This window comes from Dermacentor albipictus, chromosome 4 (genome assembly GCF_038994185.2).
Source record: "Dermacentor albipictus isolate Rhodes 1998 colony chromosome 4, USDA_Dalb.pri_finalv2, whole genome shotgun sequence".
NCBI lineage: Eukaryota > Metazoa > Arthropoda > Arachnida > Ixodida > Ixodidae > Dermacentor > Dermacentor albipictus.
Genome location: NC_091824.1, coordinates 174,600,850 through 174,619,325, shown reverse-complemented (window position 1 = coordinate 174,619,325; position 18,476 = coordinate 174,600,850). Strand labels below are relative to the sequence as shown.

General features: G+C 43.4%; 1 protein-coding gene across 1 annotated transcript in view; it reads left to right on the top strand.

Moving 5' to 3' along the window:
• The window catches only part of LOC135913597 (uncharacterized), a 75,652-nt gene extending 65,636 nt beyond the window's left edge, over positions 1-10,016 (top strand). Inside the window, exon 2 of the mRNA XM_065446112.2 lies at positions 8,613-10,016. Coding sequence (XP_065302184.2) covers positions 8,613-8,942 — 330 coding nt within the window. The 3' untranslated portion in view covers positions 8,943-10,016. The remainder of the gene's footprint in view (positions 1-8,612) is intronic.
• Positions 10,017-18,476: the final 8,460 nt, after the last annotated feature.

The following is an 18,476-nucleotide window of genomic DNA, read 5'->3' as shown; positions in this document are numbered from 1 at the left end:
TATATCTATAGATAATTTCTTTCCCGCAACTTCGCCACATTTTCACCCATAAACTCGGTTATACCGGTTTTGTGCAAAACAGCGCGTTCATACGAAACAGTGCATGACCAACTGGCCTTAACTGCAGGAAGTGAGAAAGCTCTATACTGAAATGCAATGTTCAGCCGGCGTATATATTCGCTTACACACTAACAATGCCTCGCCAGGGCGCCAGAACGCAATCTCTCTTCCTCGAGTTTGTTCGGTGGCCGTCATTTAGCATACAAAAATCACGAGCCACTCCACTCTGCGAAGGTGGTTGGCCAGCGAAGCTAAGTAGCCCACGACACGGAGGTGACACGTAATTTTGAGCAAAGGTATATGAACTTATTTACTGTCTTGATGCGTGGTTATCGTCACGAAAGGTAGCACAGTCGTTTATTGTATTGACCGGTGGTCCTGATTTCCCTTGCAACTACAATAACATTCTTTGGTAATGTCAAATGGATGTACGTACGCCGCTGGGTGGTCGGTTGTGACGGATCGGTGTGACATCGCAAGGAATATGTCTGCAACACGGAATGCCTAAACCGCTTCCTTTTCGGTACCGACACATCCACATTAAAATCACCGGCAACGACAACAGCGGTAGTGTCATCGCAGCTGATTCATGCAAAATTAGTAGCCATGAACCTTACGGGACTATGACCATCGCATTTTTTTTGCTTGTTTTGGGGGGTATGATCCATTTCCACGGGGGTGTGAGCCATTAATGATGACAGTTTTCGACATGCTGCTCTGTATGTTGTATGCGTGATTAGAAAGAATCTAAGCAGTGTTCGCTTCACTTTTCTGAGTGCTTGTAGCCTCTGCCTGACGGGGCTATGAGCCATTGCATATTTTTCTTGCTTACGAGAGCATGAATGCTCGCTAATTTTTTTATTATTTTTTTCATTTATGCATACTGCAGCGCAATTAGCGCTATAGCAGGAGTGGGTTAAGAAAATGTACAGAAAATGCATTGGAGAATACAGCGGTAAACACAAGTGAACACATTTAAAGAGCACAGATGAAAGGAAAATACACAAAAATACAAGTGAACACTTTTACAAAAGAGCACTGATGAAAGAATACACAATAAGTTATACAAACGCTGCAAGGCATACCCATGCCTGATTATGCCCATACCCATGATTATGCATCTGGGATGGCGGCTGCAAAAATTTGGGATGAGCATGAGCGAATGGACCCAGGTAATGAATTCCAGTCTTCGATTGAGCGGGGAAAAAAGCTGAATTTGAACGTGTTAGTACGTGCGTAGTAGGGTGTTAAGTTTAGGTCATGATGTCTTCTCGTTGATGATCCCGGTGCGAAGTTAATGTAATTATCATTTGAGAGCCTAACTAAAGAATTGACAATGCAATGCAAGTATTTTAATGATTCGACACGGCGACGAGAAGAGAGCGTGTTTAGGTTCAAGGAAGAAAGTGTTGAAGAGGGCGAAAAGTCGCGATCGTAACGATGACATATGAATCGCACAGCTTTTTTCTGTATAGCCTCTAGTTTAATAATCTCTAACTGCTTATGCGGGCTCCAAACTACAGATGCATAATCAAAAACAGGGCGGATTAGAGATTTATACATTAGTAACTTTGTGTCTTTAGGAGATCGGGTTAGCGTTCGCCTCAAGTAACCTAATTTTTTTAGTGCTTTACTGCATATGTAGTCAATGTGTTTGGACCATGACATGTTATGCGTAAAAATGACACCAAGATGCTTATACTGAGAAACCTTATCTACTGTACGGCCATTGGACGAGTAACTGAAAAGGGAGGGGGAAGATTTGTTGCAGAAAGACATCAGAACGGTTTTATTGAAATTAATGTTCATTTGCCAAGTGTTACACCAATCGCAATATCTAGAAAACGACTCTCGAAGGCGATAAGTATCATTAGAAGATTTAATCACTTCATATAGAACGCAGTCATCAGTATAGAGACGGATGTTAGAAGAGTAGTGAAGTGGCAAATCGTTTATGTATAATAAAAAAAAGAAGCGGCCCAAGGACGGAGCCTTGGGGCACACCTGATGTACATCAACAGTAGCGGAGTCAGTCGAACTGTAAGAGACGAACTGGGAGCGAAATGAGAGAAAGCTTAAAATCCAGTTAACTAAATGAGGATTATTCAGTACAGCATTAAGTTTAGCAATAAGTTTAGAATGTAAAACGGTGTCAAATGCCTTCGAGAAATCTATAAAAATGGCATCAACCTGGTTGCCTACGTCAGCTTCTAACTGAAAAAGAGCACTGTGTTTTACACTACCCGTCATAAAGAGGAGTGGATTGTACCAACTCCTAGAACCAATTACACAATGGAAAAATTATCCTTCACACTTCCAACTCTATTAAACAACTGCAAAAAATCCGGGACTGACCTACTTGAACTATCTAAACGTGAATTACGACAGATTCACTGCACACATTCTTAGTTATTTCTTGTTATTATTTCTTGCGGATAAGTGAAACTGCATTTATGTTATTTCTTTTGTGACTACCCCATAGTTGACTGTGATGTTTTATTGTATGAGTGAACTTGCAATTTGTATTTCTATCTTGCCTTATTTTTTGTGTACGTTACATTGTACGCTCGGAATGTGTAATTCCGAGCGTACAATGTAATGTAATGTACAATGCAATGTACAATGTAATGTAATGCAATGCAATGTAATTGTAATGTGTAATGTGTAATGTGTAACTGCCCCATGTATGGGGGACCTACGGCTCTGTCAAGCTGTCATTCATGACAGCTTTTACTGCAGGTCTCCCGTGTCGTGTACTGTTACGGGACACAAATAAAGATATTATTATTATTATTATTATTATTATTATTATTATTATTATTATTATTATTATTATTATTATTATTATTATTATTATTATTATTATTATTATTATTACGTTGACGGCTGCTTGCTGCCGTCAACGTAAAAGTGCCTGCCTTGCCTCCCTGCTCGTCATAGTGGGGCTGCCCTCTGCGAGGCAACACAAGCTGCCAGTTCCAGTGACAGTTACTGCGTGCCACTAATGATTGCTGCGCTTCGCCCGGTGAGCGATAATAGCCGACAAGAATTCCTTCAATGAACAGTTTTCCCCTTCTAACGCCTGTTTTGTAGATTAGTTTCCCTGCTGTTGTATATATTAGCATATGTTTACATTATCCAACTAGTTCGCTGTGAACAATGGGAAAAGACGACAGCTGCATTTCCTGTCATAAGGCTCTGCCTACTGATGGAAAAATAATGGTGTGTGCTCAATGCAAATATTCATATCATCTAGGACAGTCATGTTCTGGAATAGCAGCTAACACTTTCACTACTATGGGGAATTCTAAGAGAGATGCGTGGGTCTGTAAAACGTGCAGAAGTAACAAGAAACTAAACAGCGGCACAGAGGCTGAACTGGAGGATAACAGTGGTTCTGAGTCATCACTGTTGGATGAGCTAAGGGAAATCCGAAAAAGTTTGCAATCATTGCCGATTCTGCATAAGAAGGTTGATTCTCTCCTACTACTGCGGGAAGAGTTCACGGCTGTATCGAAAACAGTTAAGGAACTCGAAGGATCGGTGTCGTTTTTTTCTGAGAAGTATGATTCTGTTTGGAAACAACAAAAGGACATTCAGGAACGTCAAATGTCTGATTGCGCTAAACTGGAAGCTCTGAAAACAACGGTGGTAACTCAGGCAGCAGTAATACAAAAGCTAGAAGAAAAGCAAAATGAAAGTGAGCAGTACAGCAGACTAAAGAATCTTGAGATCCACGGTTTGCCAGTGAAAAGTAATGAAAGCCTAACACGCAAATGGCAGAAAATCTGGACCTCTCGGGGTTTTCATCTGACGATATTGCAACCGTTCACCGCTTAAAAGTCAAAATCAGTGGTACACCTGTGGTCTTGGTGCGCTTTAAATCTGTAATTTGGAAGGAAAAATGGCTTGAGGCGCGGGGAAAGCTGAAGAAACTACGTGAAAGTGCATCTTTTCCAAAGATCTACTTCAATGATAACTTGACCAAAGTTAACCGTGATCTCTTCTGGAAAGCGAGAACGAAGGCAAAAGAGGAGGGTTATCAGTTTTGTTGGACGAAAGGAGGCAAGATCTTCGTGAAAAAGAATGAAACAGCGTCTCTTGTTCGAATTGGTAAACAAGCAGACCTGGAAAACATTGCTTAGCCAACATGCCTTTTTCTTTCAGTGAACTACCAGACTTCAGTTCATTTAAAACAGAATTTCTGTGCAGCTCTGATGAAGATTTTACCATTATGAGCGTTAATATTCGAAGTCTTCGTAAATACTGGGACGAATTTAAATTTCAGGCTGAATCGGCAGCTAACTTTGTAGACGCATTTGTGATTACAGAAATCAATGTTTCCCAGGCTTGTCTTGATACGTTTACATTACAGGGCTTTTCCGCACATTTTGTTACACGAAGCGGGCGTCGTGGCGGGGGCATTGCTCTCTATGTAAACGACAACTGTGAAGTTTCTTCTATTGATGCATCTTTTGTACATGCCGAATCTATGATGGTCAAAGTTTGTAAAAGGTCATTTTCTGTCCATATATTATCGATATATCGACCACCCTCATGCAGCCTGTCACGTTTTCTTGCTGAGCTTGAAGAATCTCTGCGGCAGTGGAGCTCAGTGGACCAATTTTGCTTGATCGGAGACTTGAATATCAATATTTTATGCCCTGAAAAAGTGACTGTTTGTGATTATTTATCTACGTTGTCCGCTTATGGTCTGGAATGTACAATTGCAGCTCCTACTAGAGCGGAATTGGTTAATACTAGCCTAGTGCAATCTTGTTTAGATCACATAGCGGTCAGAGCTCCCTGCTGTTCATTTAGGTCATGTACTATTCTACAACGCATGGCGGACCACTATTTCGTAGCATGTCGTCTAGTTCTACCAGACACGTCTAGAACGTTATCGGTGGAAACTGGATCTGGGCAGCGTAAATGCCTTGTCCCTACTGTTAATCAATCCAAGCTTGATAACCTTATCGTTTCGTTTGACTGGTCATCCTTAGCCAAAGAAGATTCTTCGGCCAAAGTGTATGAAAGGTTCTGCATGCAAATGAAAAATTTTGAATTGCGTTGCACACGGCTGATAGCTAAGCCGATAAGGAAGGGTCACTGTTGGATGAACACGGAAATTCTTGCTTCCATTTCGTATCGAGACAACTTGTGGAAACGCTGCAAAAGAAATCCCAGAAACCAAAGACTGCGATTAGAATACAAGTCGGCAAGAAATAGAGTTGTTGCTCTTCTGCGTGGCGCCAAACGCCGTTACTTTTTTTATAAATTCCAACAATCTTCAAATAATGTAAGCAAAACTTGGTCTTTGGTAAATCATCTCAGAGGAATGATTTCCAATAGCCGTTCTATTTTCGGCGTTTTTCAACAACCTCCCACAGAAGTGGCTGATGCTTTCAACAGGCACTTTGTTAAAGCGTCCCAAAGGGCCCTCTCTCCATATACAAGCACTTCACCGTTAGGGCATTCCGTATCTGCGTCGGCTTTTCTTCCGAAAATTTTGAAGGGTGATCTGGAGGCAATTATTTTCAGTTTCCGTCCTAACAAGCCCACTGGATATGATGGAATTTCTTTACACACCATCAGGAGGAATTTCAATGCGCTGTCAGATATTATCCTTCATACTGAATGGTTTTTTGGAAGGCGACGAAATTCCAGAATGCTTAAAATCTGCAGTTATTATACCACTACACAAGTCAGGGAAGAAAGATAGTATTGAAAACTATCGGCCAATTTCAATATTGCCGATTATTGCTCAGGTCTTAGAAAAATTTCTTTTCCACACTATGTCTTCTTTTCTTAACAAATTTTCTATCCTGACCAATCGACAGTTTGGTTTTGTTTTAGGGCGTGGTACTGTGGCACTGCTTGAGGAATTTTCAGATGAACTGTTTTCGGAATTTGATCAGAATCTTTTCACATGTGCGCTATTTTTAGATGTAGCGAAAGCGTTTGACACCCTGAATCATCAAATCTTGTTAAGTAAACTGCATTTTTGGGGATTTCGTGGGCCTTTTTACAAAGTCCTCGAAAATTATTTGAGCAACAGATTTCAGGTGGTCTCTACCGATGATAAGGGTATATTTAGTTCTAAGCTGTCGGTAAAAGCTGGAGTTCCTCAGGGGTCCATTTTGTCACCATTGTTGTTTAATATCTTTGTTAACGACTTCCCTTTGGCAATTTCGAAATGTTCAGTATTCCAGTATGCTGACGACACTGTATTATTAGCGAAACACCTTTCTTATAAAACATCCACTGAAATGTTGCAAAATGACGTGCACAAGGCAATGCTTTGGTTCTCTAATAATGGAATTGTTGTAAATGCCCAAAAAATAAAACTTGTTTGTTTTCGCTCCCCACTTAAGACTACTGTTATTAACTTGCCTCTCTACCTGCATGAGTCAGACTGTGTTCATTGTAAATGCGCACCTATTCCATACGTGGATTGTGTGAAATATCTCGGAATCTATTTCGATAGTAATTTATCGTGGCAACATCACTTATCACTTATTTGTTCCAAACTGAGGTCAGTAGCCTGGCTGTTATTTAATATCAAAAGTATTGCACCCTTGTGTGTAAAAAAGATTATAGCACAGGCACTAGGTTACAGTGTGTTAAGGTATGGCATTACAGTCTTTGGCTTTTGCTCGGATCGTTGGAGATGTAGAGTTGACCGGATTCTAAAAAGCATTCTTAAAAACGTTGCGTACAATTCCCCAATAGTAACATCTGCAAACATCTTCCGTGAACTTGGGCTACCAAACTTCCATTCATTACTTATAGAAACAGTTGTCGTTAAACATTTCTGGAATTCCGATTTCAAACAAAAACGTGCCGCCGCAAGGGAGCTAAGAAAACATGTCCGTTATTTTGTTCCACGTTCAGCCACAAGGTATGGCGCGGCCAGACGCTGTGCTTATGTGCCTGACATATTTAACAAACTACCTGAAGAGTTATTTAACGAGACATCAAAAAGAACGCTCAAACACATCTTAAAACAGCTGGAGTAAAATTACCCTCTTGTACGTCGCTTTTTTTTTTTCATCGCAATATTTACCTCTTCAATTTTTGTTATGTGTAGATAAACAAATGTTATCTTGTTCTTAATTTTTTGCCTTTCATTTTTTGTGTTTTTTTCTTTTATTCATCTCTCATCAATTTTTGTACATCTTTTGCCTTGTCCATCATATTCATTGGCACGGTCCTACAAGCCAACTAAGGCTTAGACCGGCCTGCTTGTGTTGTTTTGTATATTGTGTGGCAATAAACATTATTATTATTATTATTATTATTATTATTATTATTATTATTATTATTATTATTATTATTATTATTATTATTATTATTATTATTATTATTATTATTATAAGGTTAAATGAAATGTCATGCGTGAACTCAACTAGCTGCGTTAACGTGCTAAAACCGCGCCTAAACCCATGTTGCCTGTTAGACAGTAAATTATTTGATTCCAGAAAGAGCGTGATGTGCTTATGAATGATGTGTTCCAACATTTTTCATGACTGTGACGTCTGTGAAATTGGTCTGTAGTTCGACAAACACTGCTCATCTCCAGATTTAGAAAGAGGGAGCACTTAGGCTAACTTCCACGAAGAAGGTACAGTAGAGGATGATAAGGACTTTCTAAACATGACTGACAGATATTTTGATGACCACAACGAATAACGAACAAGGAACGCGTTGTGTATCCCGTCCGGACCGGTGCATTTCTTAACATCCAGGTTTAATATAAGGTTGAGGATGCCTTCGCAGTTTATCTCAATGTCACTGATTGCTTCAGAAGAAACTATATTGGTAAGTGTCGCGATAAAGTTGTTATCGGAAACAAACATGGATTGGAAATACTTGTTGAATGCATCGGATATCACCGCCGGGTCGTTGGTGACGTCATTATCTATTTTGAAAGAAGTGGATGAAGCATCGCGAGGTAAAATAGAAGACCAAAATTTTCGTGGGTTAGTTCTTAACAAATTGTGCAGGCGAACGCGAAAAAAGAAATCCTTGGCATTTTGCAACATGAGATTGAGTTCTTTCTTTGCCTTAAGAAACCAAATTGTGCAGGCGAACGCGAAAAAAGAAATCCTTGGCATTCTGCAACATAAGATTGAGTTCTTTCTTTGCCTTAAGAAATCTATCCAATGCCATGGGATCAGTGCCTCTTCTGGAACGCCTTGACCTTCGAACGCGACGGGACAAATGCAAGATATCGCGAGTCATACACGGAATATTAGAATTTTTTTTCTTAGTTTTAATGGGCACAAAACGTTCGATACATGATTTGACAAGACGCTCAAAGTAATTAGCAAGGCAGTTGACGTCCTGTTTGTCTGCAAGTGCACTAAACGTATCGAGCAATGAGCAATTGACGATGATAGTTTTGTTCACTGAGAACAAAAGTGCGCGGAACCTTAGCCATCTACAGCTTCGCTGTGTAATAAATGCCGACGAGAATTTCAAGTAATTCACACCCTAAAACTCGGTCACGTTAAAACAGCTGTGCGTGTCTTCACGCCTGTCCGGCGCAGAGCTGCCTGATGGAGCGGGACAACGCCCTGTTCGGCCAGCTGCTGGGCCTGCACCAGAGCATCGCCGAGCTCCGGCTGGCGCGCGAGACGAGGCCAGCGACGCCGGCGGCGACGACGAGCCACGGCGAGTGCTCCGCCGTGAAGCCACCCAGCAGGCCGGCCTCGCTCGAGTCGCTCGCCTCGTCGTCGTCGTCGTCCGAGCCGGGAGGCTGTCGACGGTGCGCCGCTCAGCTGAGGCGGCGGCGCGCCCTGTCGCAGGCCTACGACTCGGGCGTCCAGCTGCACTACGGCTCCAGCCACTCCGAGTCCGACCACGAGGTCTTCGTGTGACGGCTGTCGGCAGCACGGACGCAAGAACCGTGTGCGCCGTGTGTCCGCTCGTCGGCCGGCGCAGTTCGTTGGAGACGGAACGCGAGGTGCGGTGCATATCTGACGGGTTGTGCGTGCGACTGCCTCCACACAGACGCTCGGGAAGCATCGCTCGTTGCCTGAATTTGCCCGCCACAAGTGCATCTCTAGGGTGAACAGTGAAGCGAACATGGCGTTAGCCGGGCTTGTTCGCTTAGCTGCGTCAGCTTCGAGAAGAGACCAGTTGTGCTCTTTTTTTTCTTCGTGCTTCCCTCGTGTTCCTTTTTTTTTCTTTTCGTGCGATAACAATTGTGTTGTTAAGACGAGACTTTGGCGGCAATCTTCCAAAAATTGTGGATCTCTAATGTTGTTCGAGCCAGAGCGACCGAACTGAGAGTGGCTGGAATAGATTTCCAAGGTTTACTCTGTGATGCATTTTCAGCACTTCCCTCGCCTACCAGGTGCGAGTCTCCAACTGTGGTCAAACAAGGGGGGTGTCTCACAGGTTGGAGCAAACGTTTCGGCGCCACCAAACGACGGCTGCAATCGCTCTGGGTGCGACCACCGGGTGATCGCTCAACCCGGCGACGAAACAGTGTTCCGGGCTGAGTAATGTGGGCGCTGGAACTGCAGAAAAACGCTACTGCCTCAGTTGCTCTGAACTTTTGCTTGGGACGAGGCTTGAATAGCTGCGTGTTTAGGTGGGCGTTTCCGCTTCTCACTGCGTGAGAAAAAGAAAAGCTGATTCACTGCCTCCATGTTTGCTGCTCTTGCTTTTAAAGTAAAATATTCCATAAGGTGAAGTTCTCCAATGCTGCTGCTGAAACCTCTTTATAACTCTTTATAACTGGAGGGTCCTGTAATTTTACTCGACGTAGGTTTTGCCTTGTGACATATGTTCGCCGCTGTTATGGCATTGTCTGCGTAGAACTGACTGAAATTCTTAGTTGGTATACTTTTATGGAGAAACGCGGTTCTTTGCAATGCATCACTGATATCGTTTGTCTTTTTTCAGAGTTAATACTACACAATAAAATAATGTTTTGTTTGAAATGCTTTATGAGTGCTGATTTCCTGAGGGCAAAGATAACTTAAAGACAAAAAACGACAAAAACCGCTATGACAGTGTTATTTACAAGAAAACGAAGTAAGCAAGTTGGTGCGCCATCTCCTTGTACCCTTTCTTTAAATAGCACAGCAATAATTAAGAAGTACTCGTATTTAAACAACCATGCGTTGAGGCAACGACAACGACAACATAAAAGAAAGATACCTCTATCTTTGAGGAGGTGGGCCCGATGCGCCGTTGTATTGCACCGTTTTTTAGTAATATCACCAGCGTTCCTGTCGCAAATAACCTTTTGTGCGCTCAGCCTCTAAATCTGCAAAATTTCAGTGAGCTTGATTCGAAACACATTTTCGTAGCTCCTGCTACAATATACGATCGGACATATGTTTTGCTACGCAGAAGAACCCTGTGTATGTGATATCGTGAAGAACGTAAGGCACAGTTAATGAATGTAAAATCAATTGTAAATTCTGCGGTTGCGTTGCCGTGCACGATTAGCCCGAAATAACCAAGTTGACACGTGGCGCATACTCCCACTTAAAGTATGTCATCAATCTGGTCAGTTCTGGTCAGAACCATTACTGGTGTAGTACCTGTAAGTGCTGGCACTTATGTTCTGTGGACATGAACATTTCGAACATGGGCTGATACGAAGCCAGCCTGTCTATCTTACATTGTGAGCGTTGTCGATGTTGATTATGTTCGGCTTTTATGGCGCGTATACCCATTATGGGAGGTTGCAGTTGTTATTGATGCTAGAGCGCAGCTCCTGGGCGCCCGTCTCTGGGTTGAGCGTCGGCAAGCGAACGAGCAAGGCGAAGGATGGCGGCGAGAGCGAAGATAGCGCGAGGTGGAAAGCGGAGGAGGAGAGTATTGAGAAAGGAGGAAAGCGGAGTGCCCGACGAGTTGTGCTTCACGGCGGCGACCAGGCGATACCATACAGGAAAACAAAGCGCTGGCGTGGGCTTCGGACCCACACTTCGCCTGCGCCGCCGCTAGAGAATGCACTCCACGCGAGTCACGCGTCCCACGACGCAACCGGCGCAAGTGCTTCGGCCGCCGCTGCTGCGCTGCCCGAGCAGAGGTTCGGCGCCGTCGCCGAGAGGACCCCGACGTTCAGAATTAAATTCTTTGCCGCAATATATCGCGAATTCAAAACACCTGAACAGCTGTGCTCGAAATTCACATGAGTGAGTATCATGAAACAAAATAAATTGTGGGGTTTTACGTAGCAAAAGCATGATCTGATTATTAGGCAAGCTGTAGTGGGGGAATCGGGAAATTTTAACCACCTGGTGTTCTTTAATGTGCGCCTATATTAAGTACACGGATGTTTTCTCATTTCGGCCCCATCGAAATGCGGTCGCCGTGACCGGGATAGGGAGTATCGTAATGGTCGGCGACTTCTTTTTTTTTTTTTTTTTAGCGGTCGCCTTTAACACATGACACATATACCCATGCGGGGTATTTGACACGGTTTGTAATGGAAACAGTACAATTCGTTGCTTCCCTCAGCTTACTTGTCTGTTTAACTTCTAATTAATTAATAATGCTTGCAAATGAACAACAATATTTGAAAAGTGAGGATGCAAATTTTTGTTGAAGCTGCTAAATTATTAAACAATGCCATCTAGTGTTAATATTCCGGTATAAAAGGTGTTTAAAATGTCAGCCTCCCTGCAGCAATGACGTACTCCTGCACAATCTGACACTTCCTTGCAGGCACGACGAAGAGTGGTCGAACAGAAAGATAAAATATTAAGTACTGAGAGAGGAATACGCGATAGAGGTCGCCTAAGTATGTCTTTCTTTTGGGATTATATTTTCAGCAAGAAATATGGAAACAGTCGACTTCTTAAAGTTCAAGTTTGCGGTATTCTCTGTATACTTAAGCCAAAAGAAGTAGCCTTGGATATTATGCTCTTATTAGCTCTCCTTTTAGATTGTGATTTCAATAAATGAAGAGAACAACCAATGGCTACACAAATCAGGACACGAAACGCTCGTTGCCTACATTGACTTGGCAATTAACTGGCATTCGTTCACCCATTGGTAGGTAATATGAATGGTTATGAAAATTGTGAAGTAAGATATGCTCCGTGTTATCTTAGTGCGAGGTGGCCTGTGCAATGATCATGACGTGATAAAAGTTATAATGCACGCTGTGTGAAAATGAACATAGAGGGAATGAGGACCACTACGGCTATGTTGTTAGCCAAGCAGTTTCTCAGACATGTTTAACTGGCGTGTTGACAGGTAGGTCCTGGAAAGCGCTGAGAAATGGACCTCTTAATCAAGATTGTGGCAAGCTGGAGGAGAAAGAAGAAGAAGAGACATGACCTTGTGGCTGGGCATCGCTGTTTCCAGGTACAATCTTCCAGGACAACCGCGGTAATAATCACAGATTCTTTGTCGCTGTGCACCTCACTTACTGCTCCCGGCGCGTCACATATGTTAAAAACTTTGTACTCACTGGCTCCAAGTCATTTGCGGAGTTTACGATTAATACGGGTACCTGGGCACGAAGGGATACTTATGAATGAGGTGGCAGACAGCTTGGGCAAGGCTTCTATCAGCTGCCTGCTGCTTGCCTTTCTTCCAACGATGGGTTTTATCACGTCTGTCAGGTTCAGAAGATACAGCCTTTTAATATCAAAATCAAATCTTATATCATACTTGGACCTACACTACTTACAATTCCCTTGGAGCAGAAAATTATGCAAAACAAGACCAACAGAAGTCACATTAACGGGACTGCGTCGTCGAGTTCCGTCTCTAAATTTTTACATGCACCGATCGGGTCTGGCAATATCCCCATCGTGCCATTTTTGCAACGCATTAGAGACGATCGAGCACTACTTACTGGAATGCCGGCGTTTCTCCTCCCTCAGAAAAATGACATTAGAAATTACAGTGCGACAGCTCGGCCTGCCATTGAACACTCCGGTACTGCTGCCTTTCGGAGTGTCTGTGCTTGGGCACTCACACAGGAATGTGTGCATCACCTTAGAAAAATTCATTGATAAATCAAACCGATTTCATTGGTGACCGTATTATTCTTTTCATTCCTCCTTTATTGCCTCATTTATATTGTGTATAATTTTTTTCTCTTGGCTGAAATGACAGTCTACTGAATCGATTTGAATTTTCCTCGCTTAAATTTATGCAACAAGATTATAGACTTTTAAATTAATGACCTGAACACATAAGCAAAGTGCGCCCCACTCTTGGCCAATCCTCGTGAGTGGGTATGCGCCAAACTCATCAAGGGCATCATCATCAGCATCTCTTTTCAAATAAGCGTTCCAGAAAAATGGGTGGGTATCTGGGCTACTAGCACACTGCAATCTTGCGCGAAACTTAATGATTTTGATGTGGAACTAGAACGACTTCGAGCAATCCGACGACGTGCTGAACGAAGATACCGACGTACGAAAACAATGGACGATCTACGGACCGCCAGGCGCACGCAAAAGAAGATACAGCGCCTGTTAGACAAGCTCGAATCGCAACGTTGGGCTGCCTTCTGTGAGTCGCTAGATCCACGCAAGCCTTTATCGCAACTATGGAGAACGGTGCGCGGACTGCGGACACTTCCCGTACAGCGATTCCCATTCAAGGCACTTGCCCTCTCTCAAAAGAGATCGGAGATTGACGTGGCAGAAGATTTCTGCGCCAGATTATCCGGCCAACTCACAGCTACCAACATTCCATCGCCTTCGAGCAGCTGTCCGCCACCACGTGATCACCGGTTGGATCTACCATTCTCGATCCACGAACTTAAGGCAGCATTAGCTTTGTGTAGCAGCACATCAGCGCCAGGACCTGACGGAATTTCCTACCGAGCTTTGTGTCACCTGGGGGAGCGAGCGAGAGGGGTTCTTCTTGAGGTGTACAATGAATCTTGGAAAAATGGCACGCTACCAACAACCTGGAAGACAAGTCGCCTTGTTCCATTGCTGAAGCCTGGCAAGTCGCCGTTGGAGCTCTCCTCATATCGCCCCATCGCTTTGGCGAGCTGTGTGGGCAAAGTAATGGAGAGGATAATCCTAGGACGCCTGGAGTGGTACTTGGAGTACCACAACACCTACCCAGATGCCATGGCGGGCTTCCGACGCGGTCGATCATCGATCGATAACGTCGTCGACCTGGTGACCTACATTCAACATGAGAAACGCCGTAAGCGTCTCTGCGCATCCTTATTCCTCGACATTAAAGGGGCGTATGACAACGTTACGCATGAAGCCATCCTCTCTGCTCTCGCAGAGGTAGGAGTGGGTGGTCGGATTTTTCAATGGATACGGAGCTATCTATCCATGCGATCCTTCTTTGTAAGCACCGAGGCAGGCCATACTTCTCTACATGATAGCTACAGCGGCGTCCCCCAGGGCGGTGTACTTAGCCCCGTGTTATTTAATCTAACACTAATTGCTCTCCTTGAGCACGTGCCAACCACAGTCAGGCTATCAATGTACGCGGATGACATCTGTATATGGACATCTGCAGTAACACGCCTACAGCTGCGAGCGAGAATTCAGAAAGCCGCGATACAAACTACAAACTGCTGTCTACCTCCGTAATCGAGGCCTGGAAATTTCCTCCGAGAAATGCGCACTAGTGCCATTTACGCGCAAACCCATGGCAAACTACAGTGTAACGATAAATGGCCAAGTAATACGATGGGTCCGATCGTACAAGTTTTTAGGTGTCATAATCGACAGGGACTTGTCATGGAGCCCACACATATCTTACGTGAAAAAACGGTTGACAGGCATATGCCACCTGTTCAAATTTTTCGCTGGCAAGACCTGGGGAATGTCGCCTAGTGCCATGTTACAACTGTACAGGGTGCTTTTTCTGGGATTTCTGCGATACAGCTTGCCAGCAATAAACAACACATGCAAAACGAATCTACGCACAATACAAAGTCTTCAGGGTCAAGTGCTCCGGATCTGTCTAGGCCTGCCTCAGAGTGCTTCAACAGTGGCTATGATAGCAATCGCTAGAGACCACCTTGTCAAGACCCACATTGAAATTGAAGTACTCAGGACCCATATAAGGCATCTAGCCAGGTCTCCTCGTCACCATTTAGCCTCTCTACCAGCGGACAGGCCACACACATCTTTCAGCCAAACGATAACTGCATATGGTGAATCATTGCCAGCTTGTTTCACTCCGGCTGCGAGGCCTTCGATCCCTCCATGGTGCCTCGCTCAGCCAAAAATCAACCTCGCAATACCTGGTATCTCGAAAAAAGCTGATCTGTCATCACCAGCCCTTAGACAGCTCACGCTACTTTTTTTTTATTTTATTTAATAATACTGTCAGCCCATGAAGGGCCGTTACAGGAGTGGAAAATACAAACACATACAAGGATACAGTATGACAACAAAAGCAAGTAAATGAACAGCAGCAGACATTTCAGCAGGGACGCGAATCGGTTTGGATTTTATGCACCTACAAACTTCCCCAAAATAAGAAACAAAATGAACAGATACACCTTTGACAAAGTTATGATATACATATTAGTTAGCGGCAAAAAGAATAACACGTACACATTGCAAAAACTCCTCAACGCATGAGGCCGACATGACAGAGTCGGGGAGCGCATTCCATTCCGTAATGCCTCTCGGGACAAAGCTGTACTTAAAACAGTCATTTCTGACCTGAGGGGGTGTGATGTCCTGGCTATGACGATGTCTGGATGTTTCATCTGTCGAGATTTTGAAGAAGTTGTGTTTGTCGACAAGCAAGTGACCATTAATGATAAGGTAAATTAGTTTCAGTCGCTCATACTTGGTACGTAAGTCTAGCGGAGGTAAGTCGGCAAGCTTACAAAGTTCAGTGGGGGATTGGCAGTAGCGATACTTGTTAAAAATGAACCTTGATGCTAACCTCTGGATTCTGTCAATCTTTTGTTGGTTGGATTTAGTGTAGGGATCCCATACAGCTTTAGCATACTCCAAGATAGGACGTATTAAGGATTTATAGGCTAAAATTTTGACCTCAGGTGTCGACGCACTTATATTCCGTCTTAGGCTCCAGAGCGCTTTGCTGGCCTTACCACATACAGCATCAATGTGTTGATTCCATCTGAGGTTAGAAGTGAACGTTACTCCTAGATACTTATGTTTATCGACTCTGCTAATAGTTATACTATTTATATTGTAAGGGTAACGCAAATTTTTTTTCTTTCTCGTTATGGACATAACAACAGATTTAGCTGCGTTTAGTTCCATCTGCCAGTCGTCACACCATTTTTTAACCCTTTGAGGGTCGATTTTTTTCGCCACATGCGACCACTCAGGGTCGATTTTTTTTTATTGCACATTTAAATTCTTCAGAGGGAGCTATTTCGAAAAAAAATTACTGTAATTTTTCTAGGGTGACCGTAAAGTGAGAAAAAAATGTTTGGCGTTGGCATATATGGACTGTTTATTCATGAAAAACAATAAAAAATAGCAAGTAAAGTTATAAGATTTTTAAAAAATTGGCGCATTGTTATACACAATGTGCACACGAGAAAAATACACAAGAAGAATGCGCACACGAAAATTTTTTGCAAGTCTCAAATGTTCCTTTTGCACTAATACTTCTTCAGCGTGTGGTAGTTCTTGAAGCATGGCTCCACGCAGTGCGGTTTGTTGCACTCAGCGCGCATGTACCTTGTGTCCTCGCGATATTTTTGCTGCCGAGTGGTGTTGGCGCAGACATAGCACCTCCTCTGGGTACTGCTTCCCTGAACAGACGTGGGAGGCAACTTTGGAATAAAGGGCCAAAAAAGGAAACGCATGCACGGCGGCATCCTTCGTATGCGGACCTCTGTGAGCAACAACCGAGCGGGTAACAGGCGGCCACCTTTTGAGTGACAAGAACGAGACAGCCATCAGTTTTGCGAGCAAAAGAAGCCGAAACCGCGTGCGGAACAAAACCGAAACTAACCGCCGCGCGCCCGCGAGCGCGCCAATGCGCGAGCGGTAGCAGACGCGCCGGAGCAAGAAAAAACTATAGAACGAAAACTGAAAGAGAGAGACGCGAGAAAAAAATTTCATGTATTCCCACATAGTAGCACCACATGCCAGGCAAGAAAAAGTTAGGAAATTAGCGCGCGTTTTAAACGTACAGACGGCGCCGTAAATATACGGCGTCGACCATTTTCGGACCTGTTCGCGGCGCCGTATATTTACGGCATCGACCCTCAATGGGTTAATTATTTGCAGACTAGACTGTAAATTGGCCTGATCATTACTATCCCGAATTTTATTATACATCACACAATCATCAGCAAACAGTCTGACAGGGACACTAATATTACTGGGCAAGTCATTTATAAAGATCAGAAATAAAAGAGGACCTAGGACACTTCCTTGCGGAACTCCGGACACAACACGGGAAGGGCGTGATGTGCACCCCCCGAATTCAACGTATTGTTCTCTAGAAGAAAGGTAAGATAAAAACCACTGAGTGATTGCGGGGCTCTGAAATACAGAATCAATTTTTATGATTAACTTCGGATGGGACACTTTGTCGAATGCTTTCGCAAAGTCGAGGAAGATTATGTCTGTTTGACCACGGGAGTTTAACGTTTCAGAGAGGTCATGTACGATTTCAATGAGTTGGGCGGTTGTTGAGAGCCGTTTTCGGAAACCGTGCTGTCCAGGAAAAAACAAGTTGTATTTGTCCAAGTAAGAAACTAATTGTTTATTAACGATGTGCTCAAGGAGATTAGAACACGCGCTGGTAATGGAAATTGGTCTGTAATTTGCCACTTCCGCTGTACTGCCACTTTTGTGTATAGGTATGATTTTTGCGCGTTTCCATGCTACCGGGAAGCAACCACTATCAACAGAGGACTGAAAAATTTTAGTTAGGTATTTAGAGTTCCATTCTGCATATCTACGTAAAAATTCATTTGGAATGCCGTCAGGACCAGGGCTCTTCTTAACATCAATATTCAGGAGAAGATTTAAAACGCCTTGTTCATTGATTTCAATGTCTGCAATGGGTGGTCTAGCAGCTGTGTAGGCTACATGAGGTGTATGACCATTATCTTTAGTAAAAACGGATGCAAAGTAAGCATTAAAATTATCAGCTTGGATTGCAGCAGTACTGCAGGATTCTGAGGATAACGGTTTTGTGGATGGGTTGACGTACCGCCAGAACTTCTGCGGCGCCTCTTTAAGAAACTTCGGAAGTGTCACATTATAAAACTTGTCTTTAGATTGTTTTATAAGGCATTTCAGGTCATGGCTCATGTGTTGAATTGAGATTTTCTTATCGGGGGTTGGATTCCTCGAACAGTCCCCACGTTTTCGCCTTAATCTTCTCTTTAGATGTATAACTTCCCTTGTAATCCAAGGATTTTTCCTTTTAATTCTTTTATAGCACTTTGGTATGTAGTTTTTAATACAATCCATGACCGTTGCAAAGTAGTAGTCCCATAAATT